The sequence below is a fragment of the Heliconius melpomene genome, chromosome 6 (genome assembly GCF_056956725.1).
Source record: "Heliconius melpomene rosina isolate 202511_hmr_F chromosome 6, ASM5695672v1, whole genome shotgun sequence".
NCBI lineage: Eukaryota > Metazoa > Arthropoda > Insecta > Lepidoptera > Nymphalidae > Heliconius > Heliconius melpomene.
The window spans coordinates 5,935,168-5,960,501 of record NC_140394.1 but is presented as its reverse complement, the minus strand read 5'-3'; the positions used below and the strand labels follow the sequence as shown (position 1 = coordinate 5,960,501).

General features: G+C 29.9%; 1 protein-coding gene across 1 annotated transcript; it reads right to left on the bottom strand.

Moving 5' to 3' along the window:
• Positions 1 to 9,693: 9,693 nt before the first annotated feature.
• LOC146538220 (myrosinase 1-like) lies at positions 9,694 to 21,577 on the bottom strand. The gene is made up of 10 exons (XM_085186256.1): positions 21,489 to 21,577; positions 20,842 to 20,975; positions 17,624 to 17,792; positions 15,748 to 16,018; positions 14,987 to 15,122; positions 14,754 to 14,851; positions 14,521 to 14,652; positions 13,893 to 14,066; positions 10,600 to 10,844; positions 9,694 to 9,952 (listed from the first exon to the last, which is right to left on the bottom strand). Exons 1-10 carry the CDS (start codon positions 21,539 to 21,541, stop codon positions 9,799 to 9,801), a joined length of 1,566 nt encoding a protein of 521 aa, XP_085042382.1. The 5' UTR covers positions 21,542 to 21,577; the 3' UTR covers positions 9,694 to 9,798.
• Between the last annotated feature and the right edge of the window lie 3,757 nt (positions 21,578 to 25,334).

The following is a 25,334-nucleotide window of genomic DNA, read 5'->3' as shown; positions in this document are numbered from 1 at the left end:
TAGAAAATGTTAAAAAAACAGTGCCTAGTCGCATACTAGAGGACTCAAAAATAAAAGCAGTTTATACAAAAACCCGTTTAAAGCGTGAGTGAACGAAAAGCTTCTATGGGATAAATGGTTTTAGTAAATTGCTGTATTTTTGAATGTTTTCAGTCTTTGCACTTCACTATCCTTTACGCTTAAAATTTACTATAAGACTTACCTAAACAAAGTTCTTTTATTTTAGCCATTTTGAATAGAATAAAAAGAAGTTTAAAAGGGTGTTAGAAAAAAATACACAAGTGTGTGACTGCAAGCGCGACTGGTTGTGGGTTCGATCCCACCTGAGAAAATTAAATATTTAATTGAAAAATTTTCATTTCTACACTCTGGTGTTGAAACAATTCAAGTCAAGTCTGCTGAATTAGACGGAAAATGGGGAACGGAGTGTCTTAACTAGTTTAACTAACCATTTATAAGGATATTTAATTTTTAATTCATTTAATTATAAAGATTGTCTAAACCAGCAAGGGCTATAATTTTCGTCCATATCTACATAATATATTGGCATGAAATAATCTATTATCACCTATAAAATATACACCATCGTAGCTGCTTCATACATTTTACAATTTACATAAAGAAAAATTGATCACGAACGGTGACAGAAAGATTATACGATATACCTAGACACATAAAGCAATGGCTGTAAAGGATCAAAAGATTGACCCAATTTGGTTGGACGCATTGTATCCATCAATACGGGTGAATTGTAAGCATGGCACGATAACTTTAAAAAATACATTTATTATCGTCCCATGAAAGTCAAATGTAAATCTATACTAATATAATAAAGCGGAAGAGTTTGTTTGTTTGTTTGTTTGTTTGTTTGTTTGTTTGTTTGTTTGTTTGTTTGAACGCTAAGATCTCTGGATCTACTGGACCGATTTACTTTGTTTTTTTTTTGTATGAAAGCTGCATTCTTCAGAAGTGCTATAGGCTATATAATATTACATTACGCATATATAGTAATAAATTAAAATACTTTCTAATTTGACATGCAATTTATTCTGCCATGTTAATAACAACCGTCGTCGCTACGCGACCGCGTTCGTTACCGCGTCATTTTGATATTCATCCTTATGAAAATAAATATAATAGTCACTTTTAGCATTTCATCTAGATTGAAATTGTATTTCTATAGAAATTATATTCTTATATTTCAAGCAGGCGTAGCCGCGTCCGGTTCCGCTAGTAATACATATTTTCAACTTTAAAAAAATATGGAGAGAATTCCAGAATGGTTTTGTGGATTTATTCTAGCAGCGTTGAGATCTGGTTATCAACACACAATATTTCTGACAATACAACTGAAAATAGACAACAAAATGTCTCAATGTTAAATTCTTTCTGTCTAAGGCAGACATTAGTAAGGTTATGCGTATAAAGTTGAGGGTAGACAGGTGTAGGGTTTTGCGGTATAGAGCTGTTGAAAAACAAATGATGAACAGCATCATGTATCAAATTATTCCATTCTAATCAGGTATTCGAAAAATAATAAATTCATAAATTCTGTATTAGTTAAGTATTATGTTAGCAATATAAAAACAATATATAATTAATTCAAATAAATATGTTTCATAATTAAATCTAAGAGTCTCAGATCGCGCGTGATTGTCACACTAATAAGATTTAATTTGATGATAATATAATTAATCAAATAATTATATATAATTGGAATTCAATGCTCGAAAGGTCACATTTACTAGTCTGAAAGGCTTACGTATGGATACTTATATATGGATATATAGTATTTATCTATATTATCTATATTTGTTAAAATTGAATCAATTTCAAACAAATATCAAACGTAACATAAAAGTAATTTACATTTTAAGGGCTTCGACTCTAAGAATAAGAAAAAATAACAAATGAATTTATTGCTCATTAAAGAACGAAATATCTAGATTTTTCTTTTGTTTTAAATTTTATGATATTTATTAAAATTACTAGGAGACTTCTATTTCATACAAAATGGATCAAAATTATGGTTTACTCGTCCCTTTGTTTTGTTCTGTTCTAAAACTCTTAAAAAAGATCGTTTAAAAAATACTGTTATGTTTTAACACATTTGATGACATAGACATTTCTTATATATGTCGTTTAATTTATTTTTGCTATTAGGGATAAGTACTTTTAAGGAGCTTAAGCTTACCTTCATATTTCTCTTTAAAAATAAATAGTATTATTTCTTCGTACATAATGCCAATATAACATAAGAGTATATCGCTGAAAAAAATCAGAATTCCATTTATTTGAATATACAGAATTTCTTGGTCGGTATATTTTGGAGAAACTGTGCTTTATCCGATTACGTATATTGGATGCTATATTGAACTACAGATTTACTTTTGATTCTAAAAAGGTTTTTAGAGGCCGCAAGATGTATATCATATTTTTATATATTTATAAAAAAATATAAGTCACTTAAGTATTTCTTATGAAAATATTATTAATAATGGCTTTATTCTGACTAAAATCTTAGGCAGTGTTAGCAGCTTTTAAATCAGAATAGAAATTAAATATATTTAATATTAATATCATACAAACACCTAATTAATGTAATATGTACGGAAACATTTGTATCTACATTATTTAAAAACTTAAAAATCTTATTTTAGATCGGTATAATAACAATATAATAATTAATACCAATGATTAAATAGATTAAAGTATTAAGATATTAGATAAAATTTACCAAAATATAAGATTTAAAATATATACAGTTAATAGACAATTCTAAAATAACAAAAAGATGAAGAAAGATGTTTGCGCTACAATTTTATTATGCAAACCATCTTTTTGTCTCAAGTTAATGACTTTGTTCGAAGTCCTGAAGCGTATCGTATTATTAATCCTTTTACTTTCTACTAAAATAAACACTTTTGTAAAGAAATACTTATTTTAATATTTATTAAATAAATTTAAAATATTTATTTTATATGAAACCAACGCAAGCTTAACACCGTCGGGGTTTGTTTACTTGAATGTTGTTGCCGTTTTAATTACTTTTATGTTTTACGTTATAACGTCCTGGAAGCTTACATTACTCCTTATTGTGGATATTTAACGTTCTAAGCTTTAGTAGCGCCTGATAGCTAATTCACGCAATTCTCCTAAGATGAAACTTTTATTAAGGTCAGATTATGCGAATGTTATTATATTAAATGATAAAACTTTTTTTTCCTAGTCCTATTATCATAAAAAAATACCTGGTAGACGAGACTTGACCGCCCTTAAATTAGCTGTAGATATAAGTATGGGTTCTATCCCCATTCTAGGCAATTAAATAATTATTTAAATTTATACTATCATTTCTTTGCTCTGGTGTCGAGGTAAAACGCGGTGTTGAGTTTCGCCACTCAACTCGCAACGCCTCTAGAATTTGGTGGAAAATAGAGAATGGATTGCCTTAATAGTAGGTTCCCTCTGCTTTTCTCGAAGCTGATTTTATTTATTTTATATAGTTTAAGAATAATATTTTTATACAGGCAAAACAAATTGAAAATTTTTATTATATTTTTTAAGTGCTTAGACGGTTTCGTTAGAGGGTGCTTAAGAGTCGGTTTCTTCGTAGTCACAGCATAGTTGAAGAAAATAATTCTCAAGGAAGACAGGAGTTGCGGTGAATTCAATTGCGACAGAAAAAAGTGGTATATTTTTTTTCTGAAAAACTAGTTCATGCAACTTACTTCTAACTTTCACATTTCTAATATATACATACAGCTTCGAATATTGTTATCTGTGGCAGACCTACATATATTTTTATGAGCAAGATGGATTTTTCCCTCTTTTCTTCTCTTTTTCCGGTTATTTCCGGAAATAAAAAAAAACTACTAAAACAACACACAACACTACGTGTTTAAATTATAAGATAAAAAAATTATTATATAAATTTCGATAACATAAATAATAACCTAAATCTTCAAATCTATACTATAAACATGTAAAGTAAATATTGATATAAAAATCTTATTACAGGTGTTATATCGCCAGCTAATATTGAACTTAAATATTGATTGCTAAAACAATCAAGATTCCTGCACCAGCTTCCGAGGTCGACCAGTCACGAGCCAATAATCCATTTTACAATAATTACGGCTTATTTAACAGCAGGTAAAGCATGTTTTTTGCTATTTAATTTATATGCCCTTATGGATTCGCATTGAAAACTCAAATACAAATCAATCAGCCTATATATGCCTTGCTATACGAGGTTAAATATAACAATTTCTTGTTTTAATGTTAGTATAGTAAGTAAAAAGAAATAAATATGTATTATATTTGTCTGAAAATATTTTTTTTTAATATTAACAAGTAAATTTCTTAAATAATTAGCACTAAACTATATTATTACTAGCGACCCTCTTGCGGGTTGTTTAGAAGAAGAAGAGTTGGGTGGTTTAGAAGAAGAAGAGTTAGAAAGTTCAGACAGACACGAAAAGCGACTTTTTTTTTCTTTTTTTTATTTTATTATTGATAGGCAAGCATTTGTCCTTGCAAGATATAGGATTATAATCAGCCTATAGCCGTTTATTTAGCACAATATATTTTTATTCCAAGATAGCGGATTTAAACATAAATAGAGTGAAAATATCTGCATTTCCTAAGCAAATTGTACCGAATTTAAGCTCATGGTATTGCTTATTAATTATTTTATGAAATGCTAAAGATATCTTTTATCAGATTTTGTTAAGAAACTTTTCGAAGCTTATTTCGTATGCTTAGTTTTAAGTAGTGTTGCCCAAATTCAGTCTTGGTCTTGCAGTCTTGGTCTTGTTCTTGCGTTTTTGCAAGACCAAGACCAAGAACAAGACCGCGTATTTTTAGCAAGACCAAGACCAAGACTGACCGTGCAAGATTTGAGCAAGAACAAGACATAGCCTGCAAGGCTCTTGCGTCTTGCAGCTAGGACTTAGCGCTATTTCACTGAGTAGTTAGGTGTAACAGTTCGGTGTATAGGTAAGTACGCTTAGGAATTCTATGAGACGCAAAAAACTGTAGCAAAGAATATGAAAAACTGGACCTATCTATTAAAATCAAACTGAGTGCATGCATAGTTATGTTTTAACCATCGGCACTTTGATAACGCGGCATCAAAGGTTTTGTACTTACTTCTCAAAGAAATTTGCCGCTTTTCGGAAGTACATGGTTATGATACACGCGCCGGCGGCTTCTTTTGAAATCTAAAACAATCGTTGCCGCCACGCCGAAATCATAACATTTGACACTATTTGATTGCCGCCATAGGGCGTAGGCGTAGGTATACTCATGCAAAATAATTTCGAATTTTAAGAGTACCTACAGGCGCGGTAGAAAGCAAGGAAACGTACTAATAAATAAAGGAATTATTTTAATTCCAGTCATTTCCAATTGAGCTGTGCTTCGAGTCTAACTTAATAATTGTTTTTACTAATTCTCGTTGTTTTCTAAAAACGTATCACGTGTACAATTTAATATGAGTGACGAAGATTCAAATTATTCTAGTCCGAGTAACGAGAGTTTGAGTCACAGATCTAAAAGACCCAAAAGCAAATTTGAGGAGTTTTTCGAAATAATTCATGCATCCCAAACTGCCTTCTGTAAATTGTGCCAACATAAAAAGATTGAAATAAAAATGAAAAACAGAAACACTTCAGGCTTAAGGAAACATCTAATATCTTTCCACAAAAAGGAATCAGAAATATTTCTTCCTGTTAAACCAAAATTAAGTGGAGATATCACAAGCTTTTTAGTAACCGCTGGAAGAAGTGGACAGGTAAGAATATTTTTTTAACAGTTAAAAGAATTATAACTCTGCGTAGCTATTCATGCGATACTTTCAAAAACGCCATTAACTTACGTAAGTATTTTTGAGTTAGTGGTGTTTTCATCTAGGGGTGCTATCTATTAAGTATGTAATTATCGTCTTAAATATTTTTTATAAACACCCATATTTTCATTTAATCGGCCAGTAACAACTAAGTACTTTATTTTGGTAAATTACAGTACAGTGCAACCTTAATATAACAAATATCGATTTAACGATTTTCTCGATTTAACAACAACAAACCTCCTCCTCTTATACGCTCAAACCTAGTATGTTTTAAATAATAACACAAGATTTATTGTTTTGGTTCAGTCGGAAAACAGCAGTGACAACATCACGACAGCTACAGTTGATTGGGTGGTGAAAAAATATCTTCCCTTCTCATTTTTCGATGACGAAGCTACACAAGTATATTTTCGACGTATTTGCCCTAATATGGTGTTTCCTAAAAGGTCTACACTTAGAAGGAAAGTCAAAGAGCGATTTGAAGAGCTCCAATTGAATTTCAAGGAACGACTTCAACAATTATCATCTAAAATGTCTTTTACCATTGATGGGTGGACGTCAATTGCTGGTAGGAGTTACTACGGGGTTACTATTCATTATATAGACAACGAATGGAAGTATCAATCTGTAGTTCTTGATTTTATACCATCACGCGGTCGACATACTGGGGAAGATATTGCAACGATTTTCCATGAATGTTTATTGGAATATGGCATAATTGATAAAATACAAGGTATCACGGTCGACAACGCAACTGCAAATACCAAATTTATGTATGAACTGGGCAAACAGCTGCCGCCACACTTTGATTCAGACAATCAACATTTCCGGTGCTTTGCTCACATTTTAAACCTTGGTGTACAAGATTTATTAAAGACCTTAGCATTACACTATGAGTCTGACACTAACCAAATATTGCTGACTCGCGTACATCTGTAACAAAGTTACGCAGTATTTCCAGTAAAATAAAAAGAAGTGAGATAGTGAAGAAGAAGTTTCAGTCTGCTTGTGAAGCAGCTGGCGTGCCATCAAATCTAAATGCCATTCTTGACTGTCCAACGAGATGGAATTCCACACATGATATGATTGGATTTGGTTTAAAAGTGAGAGCGGGCATTGAAATATTGTGCAGTTCTGTCACCGAATTAAATGATTTTCAAATCACAGCTAATGAATGGCAGGTACTCGAAAAATTACATAAATTTCTAATAAACTTTAAACTTTTAAGTACAAAACTTGGTGGAGACAAATATGTTACATTACCGCTAGCCATTGTATCATTCAATCTCTTGCTAGATAAAATTGAATCTATGGTAAAACAGTTAGATGAGAAACCTAATCGATCTGAAGTGGATGAAAGGCTCATTCTAGCTTTCCAAGCAGCTCGAGACAAAATGCTTAAACATTACAAGAAGAGCAACTGGATTTATTGTACTTCTTTAATTTTAGACCCAAGGCATAAGGCTCAGACTTTTGACCTGACAATGTGGGGGAATTCAATGAACTTTATGAAGAATATAAAAGTCTACACTCACTGAACAAATCTCTGGAATTACCAGAAAAAGAAAATAAAGTATGTGATGAAGATGAAGACGTAATAGACTTTGATAAACTCTATGAATGTCCCTCGACGTCATCTGGATCTTGTCTTCAAGGCTTAGTGATAGACGAGTTGGAGGAGTACCTGAGAAAACCAAGAACTGCCAGCTCGGAAGACATTTTAGATTGGTGGAGGACGCATGAGACAGAGTATCCGATTTTATCGAAAATGGCCCGTGATTTTCTCTCAATACCTGCAACTTCAGTACCTGCTGAGAGGTTATTTTCTAAAGCATCATTAGTAATTAGAAAACATAGAAATAGGTTAAATGATGAGTCAGCCAGATGGTTACTTTGTATTAATAGTTGGTCAAAAAAATTGATATAAAGTATCATAACCTAATGATAAAGCTGTTGATTAGTGTTGTATTTTATTTTTTGTTCAAATAAATGATAAATCGTACAAATCTTTTATTAAATTTCTTATAAGTTGAGGGTTCAATCTCTTTCTAGACAGATAAGTATTGTTCTTTAAAATACAGTCAAGTTATTGTAATTAATTTGTTTTTTTACATGTTTTAGCAAATGTAAGCTTATAAATCATAAATGTTTATTAAGAAACAGTTACTTCCATGGAAAACGACATATAGGTCAGTTGATTTTTCGAATTTCTTATCAAATCTTAAGTTATTTATTAATCTGCTTGATCTTTACTATGGCTATGTTAATTAAAGCTCACAATGTTCCAATTCTAATACGTTTTTTAAGATTTAAAGTAAACTTTAATAAATAGTAATAGACTAATAGGTAATTGCAAGACTTGCAAGACTCTTGCTGCAACACCAAGACCAAGACCAAGACTGGGAGCGCAAGACCAAGACCAAGACCAAGACCAGGTGTATTGGCGCAAGACCAAGACCAAGACTGGCTAAGTCTCGTCTTGTTCTTGCATTTGGGTAACACTAGTTTTAAGCTGTTACTCTCAAACTGCGTTTGTCATTTTATCGAAATACGTCGATAGTTTTATATACATAAATGTAATTTGTACATATCTGATAATAATTGAGTAAATTAGTAAAAATATTTTGCCTTGAAAGGTAAAAGTAAAATGAATATGTTAACAGACTCTGACCACATTCTATTCGTTTCCTTGTTTTCTAGACTTATACTACAATGTTATAATTTATTAAATTCTTTAGAGCTTTTTATTTTTATTTGCAATGTACTTAGCAAACATCTCTTGATTGCTAAAATGTATTACTTTGCATTGTTAACATTAATTTAAAAGTCATGGATTCACATTCGTTTGAAATTCTTACACTGTCAAGAAGTAAAAATATGATATTTGGAGCGGCCCACTGTTTCATATATGAGACTAAGATGATTTTTACACTACTTAACTAGAAAGCGTCTATAAAGAATTAAGTTTCTTAATAAAGTGTAAACCTGTCACTTTTCTCAAAATCACTAGGAAGAGGCGAACGAACGTTTAAATAAACACCAGCTATTAAAAATGTCTACATAATAGACATAATCATATTATTAAATATAAAAATCTTATATTTTAATAGTAAAAAAAATATTTAAAAAATAAACAAAAAAGCAGAAATAGAATGCAAAAAAAAGCAATACTTAAGAATAAATTCTTCTATACAAATCTTTAAGAAAAAATCTAAAAAGCTGAAAGCCTAAAGCCTCAGCTTGTACAAAACCTCAACCTTGCCTCATCGCGGTACATTCAACTATTCGCCCACTCAAAATATTTGTATACGTACCGGGAAACTTACTAATTGCTGTCACATTCATCTTGGTTTCAAGTTGTTGTGTTTAAATTAGTTGTTTTGGTGTTATTCAACACCGTCAGTGTTCACAACCAGCACAATTGGAACTCACTTGGAAGCGAACCCGCACTACTGACGCATATTATTTATACTGTCTCACAATAATCTATTGTCAAGTACCGTCGGAACTACCCACCAAATTGAATGAAAAACGATATCATACAAGTAATTTCAGTCATTATTGTCTAACATATATTTATTTTTTACATTTTTTTGTTATACAAGACAAATTAGGGGTCGAAAATTTATCAAATTATTTATTTTGTTAAATAAATGTTTCCCTGGTTTAGTTATAAAGTTAAAAGATATCACATGTCTCAAAAGATCATATTTAATTTTCATTTATTAAGACTTAAATTATCTAAATTATATTTTATTAGTCTCTCCAAATATGTTTTTAATAATTTAGAAAGATTAATATAAAAATTATAAGAACTATGGATAAAAAATAAAAGAACATTAAAACAGAAACAAATTTAATAAATTAAATCTACTATTTATAATTAAACAATAAATTACTTAGTAGTATTGGTTTAAATTAGATCTATTATTGGGCAGAAGTCGTTATAAATCATTATATTTATAAGAAGGCAGTTTTATATAATTGAAATTAACTCGATTCGTTCTTACAATTTCGGCGTAATTGATAGCTGATAATTTAGGTTTTCTTGTTTTTTCTGGACTTTTAAAGTCAACGTGGAAAAGTCCAAATTTGACACTGTGAAAGAGAAATTAACAAAATTAATTACAACATACCTTTATTGATAATAATATTGATATTATTTATTATTATTGGTATGTTACTCCAAAAGCAAGCAGGCAAAACCGGGACAAGACATTATAGCACTTTACGTGTTTCAAGGTTTCATGCACATTTGGTGACTTCGGCAGTCTTCTCTTATTATAATTAGTATTAAGAAGAAGAAGAAGAAGAGAAATAGTTCATGATGGTTGTTTTTTTTATACATTTATGGGAATACACGAAACCAGTAAATACGAACATACAATATTTTGAACATACGAATATTGTACTGATTGGAGAACCGAAAAAATGTAAGGCTTTTATATTTTTCATTGTTAAGATACAACTTCGATATAAGATTTGAGTGTATCCGTTAAAAGCAATATCATGTGCCTTTGTTGCAGGACTGCATGAGGCAAAATAGCAAATTGTTTTTTATCTATAGTTTTATATTATTCTATAACATAGTCAAATCTTTAATTACGAAAAAAAATTGAGAAAAAAAATAAATTGGGGGTCATATTCTATAAAACATATTTTCCATTCTTTCGTAAGTAAGGTAATGTGGGGTACATTACCTTACTTACGTTTTTATATAAGAATCAAATAATTCAAGTATTTACCTATATCCATCATTCCATTCGAAATCATCCATAAGTGTCCAAGCAAAATAGCCCTCTATATTACATTTGTCTTCATGTATCGCTAACAGAAGTTGGTAGAGATATTTATTATAATAGGACACTCGAACGTAATCGTTTAATCCCCCAAAATCTGAGACTCCGTTTTCGGTTACGATTATTGGTATTTTGGTTCCGTAGTTCTTAGTAATCCAATTAAGAAGTCTTCTGAAGCCCGGCGGGTATACCTAAAAATTTAATAAATGTAAATTTAAAAATTAAGCTTAGTAAAATAACACTAGAAGATGAACACAAAATATTAATCAAAACTCAAAGCATTGTATGTTATGTATTATATATTATAATTTATTAACAAACTAACAAAATCAATATGAAAATGTAGTATTTCTATAACTAATTGTGTTTATGGTTTAAAAAACCATACCACAAATTAATGAAAAAAATATAAGACACGAGTTACCATTAAAGTACTAAATTATTTATGTTTTTTTAATTATAACAGGCACGTTATGTTATACAGTAAATTATCTATAATCCATGGAAAATAAATATGCGGATGTATAAACTAATGACTAATAATTGCGATTAAAATCATTGAAAACAATACACTGATTGAACCATAAAACTCGTTTAAGACAAGTTCAATATCAATGACATTGGCGAACACTTTATAATATCGGTATTTCTTACGCATAATAATGTAACGTATAAAAAACCTCTAGATACCGCCGTTAAGGAATTTTTTATAACTATTTACTCCAGTCGTAGCGCAATGGTTGTGGGTTCGAAATCTTTATTGAAATTTATATTTCCATTTCTTCGCTTTGGTATAGAGGCAAAAAGCGGCGTTGAGTTCCGCCAATCAACCCGCAATGCCTCCAGAATTCAGTGGAAATTGGGAACGAAGTGTCTTTCCACTAGGTTCCCTCTGCCTACCCTTTTGTGTGGCGGGTTACAGCGTTAAGCTGATTTGATTTAATTTAATTCCATAAGTACTTATAAAGCTAAAAAAATACTAAATATAAAAACATAATTATTATAATATTTATTTATTTGTATTTTGAACGTCATATGTACGTACATTGGTAAAAAGTTAAATATTTACGATAAAAAATATCATACAAGTATGTGAGCTCAAAATTGGCTAATTGATAAGGGTCAATCAAGCAGGCAATTATCGGACGATAATAAATTAATTTTTAACAAAAACAAAAACCGACTTCTAACAACGAACTAAAAAGTGAAAAATAATTATATAAAGATTTTATAATTTTGAAGTCGGTGCCAAGTAAAACAAACAGGCTTAGTAATTAGATATTGTAGTAAGGTCGTTGTAGCATTAGTTTGACACCGACTTCAAAATTATAAAATCTTTATATAATTATTTTTCACTTTTTAGTTCGTTGTTAGAAGTCGGTTTTTGTTTTTGTTAAAAAATAATTTATTTTACGATTTTTAGTGATGGGTAGATCTTAAAATGATGCTTCTTGAACGAGTGGTGATGGTGGTGGTAGTGGTTGTCAACGAGTGGTTGTGATTGTTCTATGTAAAACTTCATTTAATTAGCTATTATTTTTGTGCAAAGTTACATTTTGGTATATTGACAAGAACAAACATAAAAAGTATTCGGGTGAATTCGGAATCTCCCTTTTTTGAAGTTGGTTGAAAATGAGAACATCCTCTTTTTTGAGATTGGTTGAAAAGAAATGCAACGATCAGGAATCTCACTTCTGACATCAATTTAACAAGTTTTTGCTTGTAACTATTACAGTATAATTAATTTTTGACCAAAAAAAACGAACTTTCTCAATTTTCTCCGGATTCCATAATCGAAACCTAACCAAACTTTCACCAAATTATCCTTGAAGTGTATCCTTTCAAATAAAAAAAGAATCATCAAAATCGGTTGGCGCGACATTGAGTTATTCGGCTATTAGTCGCGCACATGCAAATTGCAAATTTAAGACTTATGTGATTTTCTCATGGATACCATTGTCAGACATGGACCAAAAAAAAATGGGACCATTCGGGAAGCTATACCTTTCAAATAAAAAAAAAATTATCAAAATCGGTCCACCCAGTTAAAAGTTATGAGGTAACAAACATAAAAAAAAAAAAAATAATAATAATAAAAAAAAAAAAAAAAAAAAAACAGTCGAATTGATAACCTCCTTTTCTTACAGAAGTCGGTTGAAAATAAAATATCTTCTGACAATTAATTGCCATTTTGATATATATTCTTCTATCTTTGATATATTATAAGCATATACGTACGTACATACGTATAAGCATATATATAGTACCTAACGCTTATTAAATAGTACGGTCAACAAATCGTGGCCGTCCTAAAGTTAGCTATAGATAACTGCGTAGATATGGTTTTAGGATTTTGTCTTACTTTTGATTATTTTCTTGCCGAGTGAACGTTGCGCAAAAATTCAGAAACCTAACATAACTTCACAGCGGCCAAGACTTGTTGATCGTACTGTATATTAAAATGGCCCAATGAAGCGTACTCTATACACGTCTATGCACATCGGAAATATATAGTTTTAATTTTCATTCTAGCAGGTGGTTTATAATGATCATGTATTATATAAAAGCTATTTATTTATACAGTTCAATTAATTGCAATAAGAAAAAAAACCGTAGCGTTTGGCCCTCTGTTTTCTCTGATTACCCCGCTAGGGATAAAGCGTGAAGTTACGAGTAAGTTAAGTTTAAGTTAAAAAATTAAAACAATTAATATTCAGTTCCAATTACATTATGTTTAAAGCTATGTTAGTTTTTTGTTGAAATTCTACTCAATAAAATTCAAGGCTAGCCAAGAGATTTGATGATATATTTTAAAAAAATTTTTTAACGTAAATGAAATATACGATTCCAAATTCCATATTAACTTCCGATACGCGTGCGTATTTTAATGATTTCCTTGAATTTTTGATATTTCTGTAGAGGTCTTATTTTTATCTCGTTTACCAATTAATCCAGATTGCATAAAAATATTAAATTTAATATAAAATATAATTAGCATATATTTTAAAATATCTTATTTTATATGTTCCGGTAAGATAAGCTTTGTGACATTAAATTTCGCTATTCCACACGCAAAAAACGTTATATCTTTATTATATCTCTATAGTGCGTAAATGAAAAAAATGTGAAACTAAAGATTTTTTTGGTTTATTCAACTTTACACGTACTAGATTTGAAAAAATATGAAATATATTCATAATTTTCTAACTGTAATATAATGTTGTTGACTTTATACATACCGATAGCCATTCAGCTCCAGGAATCGGCCATTTCGGATGCTGTTCAATTTTCACGCCTGCGTCGTGCTCCAACGAGGGCACGTGCCAGCCAGGTTCCATCGATGACGGAGACATCAAATATGTTGTGTAATGGTTTAGTCCAAAGAAATCTGAACTACCACGAACCATTTCAATCTAAAAAATATATAAATAACATAAAAAAATATATAAATAATATAAATAACATTACAATAAAAAGAATTGAATTGAAATTGATAAATGAGATAATATTATCATCTTCATTATTAAACGTAAAAAAATATTCTGTACAATAAATACTTATTTATAAAATATTATAGCAGAACAAAGTTTAAAATGGCAGAATACTAATTCCAAACTATGAAAATCAAAATTATTTGTATGCAGTGAACACGTTTTCTGGTTTCAGTACACCCGCCCGTCCCTATTTCAGTTTAAATATTCATGAAACGACTAGCGCATTCATATTTTCAATGTTGATAGAGTTGTCGTATTTTGAAATTTTGTAGTTTATATTGTTAATGTTATACTATAATCTTTTTTGAAATTATTTGCTCATTTATTGATAATGTTTATGCTTCAATTACTTTTAACTTATATTTATACTTACTTCCTCGGGAGTGAAAACTGGTAAACGTGACCTCGGGTATCCTTGATGTAAGCTAAGATTATCTATTCTTTCTCTAACCAGATCGGGATAGTTTCCTTTTTTCGAATATATCGGATGGGCGTATAACGCTAGCTGTATTAAGAAACACAAAAAATCATATAAATATTATTCCCTATTATTTAAAAGTGAGACTAATTTGAAAGTTTTGTTAAATAACATATAAATAAACTTACATGCATTTGTAAATATCGCTCTGCAGCTTCATGGTCTTCTTTTTTTTTATCATCTTTCGGCTCCGCCCAAAAAGCGTCTAAAGTTATTCCAACTCTACCTGAAATATATTTTTTTTTTAATAAAATTTACATATATGTTGGAGAATTCAAATAAATTTTGACAATAAAATCTTTACACTTATCGGCAAATTTAAACTCGAAAAAAATATAATTCTGTAAAAAAAATTAAAAACCTTTTTGTTTCTCTCTAAATTCTTTATTGTATAAATGATAAGCTCGGGCGTGACCCAAGAGCATGTAATGCGAACATAAATATTCTGCAATACCATGTGCGTTCACTGCAGGAACAAACAGGTCACTGCCATAACCCTGTAACATACATAGAATGATTTTAAAATAAGAAAAAATATATATATTTTTATCTCTATACTGACTAATTATCTTTGCTTTACTATTTACAAGATTATAAACCGCAAACTAGGTTTCAAGACTAGTTAATAATTTACTCGACTTTATCAGCAGACGTCCCCGGAGTTCAATTAGAAATTATTGCAACGTTGCAAGATATTATTTTAGTGACTCAAAGGATTAATCTTCCAAAGCTTACAAACTTGATAGCACGATATTGGATTGGGAATTTACCGCATACTGCGGCTAATATATTGTAATAACAGTTTAAATTTAAGCTTATACAACTTAAATGTGTGTATTTATTAATATTATTGAAATAATATGATAAGTTTTGATTTTATACAGTAACTTTGGGCATTTTAATTGTGTAAAATTTTCTAGTAGTTTATACTTAAATATTTAGATTTATTAATTGATTTACAAGTGAAGATGTACCAGATAAGCCTTGTTATATATTTTTGAATGAAATACTTGATTTCTATCAAAACTTATACAGTACCTTTATACAGTATACCTTTTCTTTTCTTTTTCTATCATTTTAAAATTTTCAAGTTTATGCAAAAATATATATGAAGAAACTCACGTTAGTACAATGTTGATGTAGCTCATTCATAGTTGTCCAAATCTTTATTATGTCACCATACAACTTGAAGACTACTCTCGCGTAATCTTCAAAGTAATCTACCATTTTTGGATTACTCCACCCGCCTAGGTCCATTAGGGGTGTCGGCAAGTCCCAGTGGTAGAGCGTGACTACTGGCGTAATGTTTACTCTCAACAGCTCTTCGAAAAGCTTTCGATAGTATTTGACACCTTCCTTATTTATATAATTGTCTGTTCCGTAAGGCAATATCCTGTTAAAACAAAAATTAATTACTGTTTATGTAACAACTGCAAGAACAACTAAAATGTATTTCTAAATGGCTAAATTAAAATTTATTATAGATTGCATTTTTTTACAGATTAATATGATACCACCACGCTCACTCTGTCTTAATACTAGGTTCCCTCCGCCTACCCCGCAGTGTGCGGGATAACTAATTATAAATTTAATAAAGTGAGTAAAATTTCACAAATAGAGTATCATTATAATTTTATATTCATATAATTCTTTACAATAACCATAAAAGGTAGCAGTTATGCTATAGCATTTATGTAAGTAAATGCAATTATTTTAGTATTCTGGGAAAACCAGTTTTTATATGCATAGTTAATTATTAATAACAATACGTGGAAATTAAACTCTACTTTGTAAATTGTTTCTTATTGTAACAGCTGGTTAAATAATGCTATAAATATGTGATATGGAAAAAAAATGTAAGGAATGTCGATAATATTAAAATTGTTATTCATATAATATTAATATCTCCAACAGAATGAGTTCTCTCAACACGCAATGCCTCCAGAATTCGGCAAAAAGTGGGGAACGGAGTGTCCTAACACTAGGTTCCCTCTGCCTACCCTGCAGTGTGTGGGATACGAAAACCTGATTTAATTTATAGAATGAGCTAAATTATTATTATTACAATACTATTGCAGGACCGGACGAAGTGGCGAGCATTGGGGGAGGCTTATGTCCAGCAGTGGACCTTAAAAGGCTGATGGATGGATGGATGGACCATACTATTTACGTAAGATCGACAAAATTTATATTATTAAATTCTTATAATTGAATTAAACATTCTAAATGCAAATCATACTCAAAATATTCTAGATATAAAGCAAAGCTACAGTTGAACAAGAAATTTAATTTTGTTAAATCACTGAAATAAACATAGAAATCGGACGAGGTTATTAGGCGATATTGTTATGCGGGCCGAGTAGCCAGGAAACTCGAGTAACATTTACAAATCCAAGAAGTCCTGTTTTGTAAATAGGAAAAAGGCTTTTACTTGGTATTGTGTAGCGTAAACGATAGAGGCTATTGTATTCTTTGTTGCATATAGGTACTCGTATTGGAGTGACCGAGTTTTAAAACGTTTTTAGTATTGCCAATAATATTTTCTATTTATTTTAGAGAGATTTTTTTAGAGACAAACATGTATATATGGTTGTAATATAAATTTTAAATTTAACTTTTCATATATGGTGAATATATGATAATAAAGCTTATTAATAACTAGCAGACCCGCGAACTTCGTATCGCCTAACAGTCGATTCTTTTTTTTTTAATATGTATTCTGCTATTTGCGACACCGAGTCAGCTAGTAAGATAAAAAAAATAAAGAATGTTGATAAGTTAACAGTTATATAATGTCAAAAAAAAACTTAAATCACTTTAAATTCTAATAATAATATCCATTAAAAATGACAATAAAAATAACAATTTCCGATATCTTATTATGATACCTACTTATTATATTTTATTTTTACTTATAAACAAAAATATTTCGAATATTTGTACACATTTGTTACCTATAATTCTAAACAAAAACAATATTTAACATAATTAAACTCACCTCGGCCACGACAATGACAGACGGTAGTATTTAACTCCGAGAGACTGTACCATAATGACATCCTCCTTATATCGATGGTAGGAATCAGCGGCAACGTCTCCGTTAGAGCCATCTACGGTGAATTTTGGATGTTTATGTAAATAAGTGTCCCACATACTTTCTCCTTTTCCTGTGAATTAATTAAAAGAGTGTAATTTGTATATTATTCAAGAATTTCAATGTCAATTTAAAAACCTGATGCAATATTATAATAATATTGTATAATAGTAAACTGTATTGAAGTGTTTATATTAAAATTTTCTTAGTTATATTAGTTTTTGTTTTTGCAATTATTGTTTAATTACTGCAAACATAAAAACTTAAAACACTAAGTACAATAAATAAATTGGCGTTTCGTGTTTTACATTTAAAATATATTATTATATGTTTAGAATACATATCTAAAGTTTCATTTGTACGGAAAGTGCAAGACAGTGATCATTAACAATATAAATTTGTATAAATATTTCATTTCCTCGAGTGGAAATCGAACCTACAACCAGTCGCGGTTACAGTTTCACACTTGAGCCCCTGCGCCACGACTGGCCTCATAATATTAGATGCGTCTAAGTACATTACACTAAATCTACAAGTGAGGATTATCAATTAGATTAACGTAAAGCGATCTTCATAATTATAAATATTAAGTACATATAATACAATCATATAATAAACAATATTTACTGCGTGCTATTTTCAATATTTGACGTGCTAACATTGAATTTGGGGCCAGTCGTGGCGCAGAGGCACAAGTGTGCGACTATAAAGGCAACAGGTTGTGGATTCGATTTTGCATTCGAAGAAATGAAATATTTAATTTTTTTTTTAATTTCACGAGAATTTGGCAAAAAGTGTGAAACAATATCTTAACACTACGTTTCCAGGTTCCCTCTGCTTACTCTGATCTGTGTGGAATTTGTTTGGAATTGAATTTTGTAATTTAATTATATTACACAAGTCTTAGTAAGTTAAAATGACCTCAAAGTTGGACTGCTGTGAAGATCTTAATATGCAAAGTTAAAACTTCGCGCTCCTAATAGTTTTGAACATTAGTTAAAGCCCGATGTAAAGCAGGAACTAATTTGAATACTTTTAATTGCTTGTTCTTTCGCGAATAAAATAAAACCTCGTTAGACGACGACAATGAAAATAAAAGTATTCGATTCGGATGTGTCCTAGATTCTGAATAAACTGAAATCCTAAATTTAAATGGTAACCAGAAGTAGTAGTTTTTTCTTTTAAAAATATCTCATTATATAACTGACTAGTGGACCCGGACGCGGCTACGCCTGCTTTAATTATAAGAATATTTATTAAATATTATATAATATATTTATTTTTATAAGGATGAATATCAAAATATAAGTTCATTTTGGGTGACGTTTTCTTAAAACAACAAAGACACTTTGCAAACCGGTGCTTAGCAACGACGGTTGTTATTAACATGGCAGAATAAATTGCATGTCAAATTAGAAAGTATTTTAATTTATTAGTGTATGTGTAATGTAATATTATATAACCTATAGCACTTCTGAAGAATGCAGCTTTCATACAAAACAAAAACAAAGTAAATCGATCCAGTAGATCCAGAGATCTTAGCGTTCAAACAAACAAACAAACAAACTCTTCCGCTTTATTATATTAGTATAGATTAAAAAATTACATAAGAGTATGACTGTATCGCGACGGTTGTGGGTTCGATCCCCACTAGAGGAAATGGAATATTTATTTACATTTATATTTTCATTTCTTCGTTCTGGTGTTGAGGCAGAGCGGCGTTAAATTCCGCCACTCAACGTCTCACTGCGCCACGACTGCCTTAATAAATATATTTTTATCATACAATCGGTCATTCACCCTAAGAAAGTACACAATACAGCGCTCGCTATCGCTTTTTTTTTGTTTCGGTCGTTCTTTATCCAAAAAAAAAAAAAACAAATTATTCGTAACACTTGAATTTTCAAAACAAGTTTAACTTTCTTGTTTTTTTCCACATTCTTATATATTTTATATATATATAAGATCTATTTTATATAATAACAGTATGTATATTTATGACTCAAGTTCAGAAATTAATTAGGTATTTTTTATTGCAGATAAATAACCAACTACTTCGACTAATATCATTTAGTAACTAGATAACTTCACAATAATAATTTAGTCTGACGTTATTATTGAAAAAGATATGATTATAATATATATGAGTATTATTTATACCTAAAAAAGATAATATTTTAATAGAAAACAATCGACAATTAAATTCCAAATTTGAATATAACTTCCTAGTCTAGTGTTAAGACACTCCGTTCCCATTTAGACACTTCTGTTCCCTGACCTGAAGCCACGCTCAACCTGTCACGTTTACAGTAGCTTGTGCCCTTGAGCCACACCTGGCCTCCTGTACCGTACAGAAATTGGATGTCTCGAGCTTTTTCTGAATTTCAGGCTTATCTTAGCCAGAGCCTTTTTATCTGATACCTCACTTGAACTAGCGACTTATACCAAATTTTGCCAACCTTTTAAGACTATTATTTTTGAGGATTTAATCACAACATTGGAAGTGAGATTAACTGAGTACATGGTTTGAATTTCAACTCGACATCTCCAAGTGTTACTGAGATGACTGACAACAGAGTGGTCTTATAAGGGTTCCTTTTTTCCTTAAAAAACACGGAACCCTAAAATTACGAAACTTATATAAGCCATGCTCTCTCAAATCTTATATAAACCACTTCATGTATATGTATGACAATTTTATATCAAGCTTATTAGTATTTACATTTACCTCGGCATTATATTAAAAAAAACAAGCACTAGGTACAAAGAATTTACTTGTAAATTTTCCTTCCATATATTTAAGAGGAAAAAATCATATTTACTCTGTGAGGAATAATCGATATTGCATCTGTAGCCATAAATAATAACTCATTCGATAGTAGGTACAAACATATGAAATAATAAACAAAAATCAAATTATTTCTGTCGTATTTCGCTCTGATGTCGAGGCAGTGCGACGTTCAGTTTCGCGAATCAACACGCAATTCTTCCAAAACTCATTGGAAAGTTGAAAGGGGAGCAGAGTTTCTTAACACTAGGCTCTCTCTGCCCACCCTGATATACGAGGATGCAGGGTAAAGTTTAAAAATATATGTATATATGTCCACAGATAAGCCACTTACCATCTTCATTCCAACCGCCTTCAATTTGAAATGCAGCCGTCGCCACCCCAAACATAAAATCATTTGGAAACGTGTAGTTGCTCAACCCATTACTGTTTACAAACGCGTTCACTCCTTTTGTTAAACACAAAAAGCTGAAAATAACATAAAATTTCATAAAATTTCATAAAAAAAATATGACATTTAAAAAAAATTCTATCAAAAGGTTCCATCAAAAGTCAAGGTATTTCTTACTTAAATGAAATAATCTTTAATGATATGCTAATACCCTGTATATAATGTCTTATCGTTAAATTGTGTCACGGATTAGCATCTACACATGGTTCTAAACAAATAATTTATTCTAGTTTTAATACAACTTTATTATGATTGCTTCAGATAAATACAAGAATATATAAAAATAGATATTATGATAAAGATAATATGTAAAAAAAATAAAAAATATGTAAACAAACGATAACTCTATAAAGTCGTAATAACAAACTTGGTATCACTTAAATATCTCTGACATTAACACAAAAAAATAATAACAAAAATGATAAATTATTAGTAAAAACAAGACATCACACTTATAACTTGTTATTATAAAATATATATTTACTGCAAAAAAAAAATATTAATTAGATTTTTTTGTTATTTTATTTTACCTGAAGCACGCTAAAATAACAGCACTATGGGCGACTCGACTCCGGCTCTGCATTTTGCTAACTAAAATATGGTACTGGCAATATGACAACTAAATATATAATAATAAATATAACCTTTACACGGAACAACCTTCCACTTAGGGTTTCCCATTATAATATATCACACATGATAAACGTATACTTCCTAATCAGAAAACATTTATATTAACAATTTTCATTTCCTTCCTACAGGAAATAGATTAAAGTTAGATGAAATCATAATTATCGCAAATAACTAGCTAAAATGATGGTGATTGATGAGGTTTTCGTGGTGTGGGGGCACTAGTGTGTGACTGTGAACGTGACGGTTTTGGGTTCAATTCCCACTCCGGGGAAAGAAATAATTAATATTTTAGTTTCTGAGCTCTGGTAACGAGGCAAAGTAAGGTGTTAAGTTTCCCTTCCAACATGCAATGCCTCGAGAATAAGGTGCAAAATGTTGAACGGGACTGTTTTAAGGGCAAACGGAGCTTAAGGCACTTCGATATCCCACACTAGGTATCCAGATTACCTCTGCCTAGCCTAAAGCTAAAAAAGCTGTATTATATATTTAAATTTATGAAAATATATTATTAGTTACTTGACTGTTACATTACAAAAGAAATGAAGATATTTTTAGAAGAGAAGAAATAAAGAGGTCCTAGTGTCCGATACAATATTCCAAAGAGTAGAGTCAAATCTATGCAATGTTAGCAAGGAAAAGAACCTAGCCTTGTATATTTGTGCCGCGAATGTATGAAATATTGAACAAGTAGAAAGCTTTTGATATATTAAAATATTGTCTTAACCTTTTTTATTTAATAAAGTAATATTTAATTGTAACATAAGTACAATATAATAAAAATTAAAAATCTTAAAATAAATAAAATCTTTTAAGCCCTAACATAGCCATATATAGTCTTAGATTTTATTACGCCTATCTAATAATACTGCAATTCTAATTGCAATAAAAATTAAATTCTTCTAACGTTAAAAATCATCGATTAAAAATTTAATCTCTGATTTTTCCAAAGGTGGTTTTTTTTATATTCAATATGAACTTTTCTTTTACGTTTAAAAAGTGCACTGATATATTATATACCTAAGAAGCTTGATATTTAATTTCTAGTACATCAATATGCCACTTTTCAGTATATTTAGGATCCGTCAAATAAATTTATACAAAAATTTCCATACATATATACAAAACCAAATACATATATAGATATTTTAACATATAGATATACATTATAAATATTAATTTGCTTTGCCAAATAATATTTTTTCACTTCAAGGATTTTTGTATAAATAGATATAAATTCCACATCTGTGTTTCCTAATGGGCTCAATGTACAAAATATGTAAAATATTATTAATTACTATAATCAAGCTATTGTAATTATTAATTTTAATCAAGTCTACTAATAATATAAACAGTAATAAATTCCAAAACTTTGCCACTGAGATTAGTTAAATATAGGTACTTTAAATATTGATACACTTTCATTTTCTTATTTTTTATATTAAATCAGCTTCACGCTGTATCCCGCACATAGCAAAGGGAACCTACTGTTAAGATACTCCGTTCCCCACTTTCCGCCGAATTCTGGAGGCCTCGCGTGTTTAGTGGCGGAACTCAACGCCTCGACAACAGATCGAAGAAATGGAAATATATTTCGAGCTAAGAAATGAAAATGGAAATTCGGCAGAAAATGGGGAACGGAGTGTCTTAACACTGGGTTCTCTCTGCCTACCCTGCTGTGAGACGCAAAAAAAAGACAAAGGTAGAGGTTATATGCAAATCAAAACATGTGACCATTAAAACTGAAAACGCTATCTTACAATTTCAAAATAAAGTTTAATCAAAACAATGTAAAAATGCCTCCATCTTCCGTAATAAACAATTAATTATTGATTAGAATAATTGATAATTTTTACCTATAACAATGTGCGTAATTCCTTAATAATTATAATAATATATAGGAAAAGATAGTAAATTGTGTAGGCGTGATGCAAATAACTAATAATTAGAATTAAAATTGATGTAAACAATACAACTATTACACTATAAAACCAGTTTAAGACAAGTTCAATATCAATGACGTTTAGCTTAGTTACTTAGTAAATAATGTGCGTAAAAAGATTAAATAGATATTGGTCTTGAGTAAATTACTAAATTGTAAGTAATCATTAAGTTATAAATATGTTATGGTATATATATTGTATGGGTACGTACATACAATATACTCGTACATCAATATCTATCTATCTATCTAATCTATCTATCTATCTATCTATCTATCTATCTATCTATACAACCTTGACTTGAGTGTCATATAAATTTGTACATAACCAAATAGAGAAATAATTTAAAAGATATAGGTATACCATAAAAACAAATACCATATTGGACCGGTTAATATTTCTTACATTTTGCGCAGGTGTATTAACTAGGTAAGTATGTAGACTCATACGTAGATATATGTGAACACAAAATTGGCAAAGCCATTTTTAATGCGATCCTAATAAATATAAACTATTTAATACTAATTAAATATATTAATATTTTTTTCCCTTATTAAAAAAATATATGCATAGGTTTTTACTATAAAATATAGGTACTGTGGTGGCGCAATGAGGCATGCATTCTACAGCCATTGCTTATAATACCGGAAGCTAATTTCAATTTCAGTTCATGCAGGCTGTTTATAATTGCTACATATTATGTTAAAACTATTTATTGGTGCAGTTTAATAAATAATGTTAATTAATTGAAAATTAGAGAAGAAATGAAAACATTTAATATTCAATTAATTTTTTTCATATTTAAGGCTACGCTAGTTTTTATCGAAATAGTAGTAGATAGATATCTATAGAAGGCTCAACTTTATATAAGATCTCGTTTCTTAAATCTAATAACTAGAAATTCAATAAGTTAAGTTAAGTTAATAAAATGTTAATCGAACCCACATCAGTCGCATTTACGTTAATTAGGTGTGCGCTGCACCAGGACAGCGTGAAATAAAATAAAATAATGTAATACTCCAAATTCGAACTGTACTTCCGATATACTTTAATAATTTCCTTGTATTTTTGATGTTTCGGTAGAACTTTTATTTTTATCTCATTTACTTATGAATTGCATTAAAAATAAAAAATATGATATTCAATTATTATTATATTTCCGAGACTTTAAACATTCATCCGGATATGTAAGCTCTATCGTGACACCTTGGGGAAATGTAACTATATATGAACTCAGACTAGTTGTTTAATTGTTGCATAAGTGCTCGTATTTTTCGATTGCGTTGACTTGGAAACTTAATTTATTTCTGTTTTTGACGGGATTTGAATATTTGATATTTCCAATCGATTTCGAGATAAATTGTCTTGATAGATGGACAGACAAGCTATAAAATGATCCTATAAGGGTTTCGTTTATTTTCCTTTTGGTACATAACCCTAAAAATGAACTTTCGGCACAAAACACATGTATTTATTAATTAATGTTATAGTAAATATACAGGCATAAATGCCAGGAAACTAATTTCAAACTATGACTGTCAAAATTATTTGTATACAGTCAACACGTTCACTGGTTTCAGTACAGCCGCTAAAGCTTCTCTACTTATTTTAAATATTCATGAAACGACTAGCGCATTCATATTTTCAATGTTGATAGAGTTGTCGTATTTTGAGATTTTGTAGTTTATGTTGTTAATTCTATACTTTAACCTCTTTACAAAACATTTGTTCATTTAATATGTATTATGCACACAATAGAAGTTTACAGATTGTATTATAATCCATAATATCAATATACCTTTT

Excerpts from the sequence above, each read along its gene's own strand:
- LOC146538220 (XM_085186256.1), bottom strand. The coding sequence starts at position 21,541 with ATGCAGAGCCGGAGTCGAGTCGCCCATAGTGCTGTTATTTTAGCGTGC. Across the intron at positions 14,653-14,753 it reads AGCGATATTTACAAATGCAT|CTAGCGTTATACGCCCATCC; the intron begins GTAAGTTTATTT and ends TTCTTAATACAG. Across the intron at positions 9,953-10,599 it reads GAATGGAATGATGGATATAG|TGTCAAATTTGGACTTTTCC; the intron begins GTAAATACTTGA and ends TCTCTTTCACAG.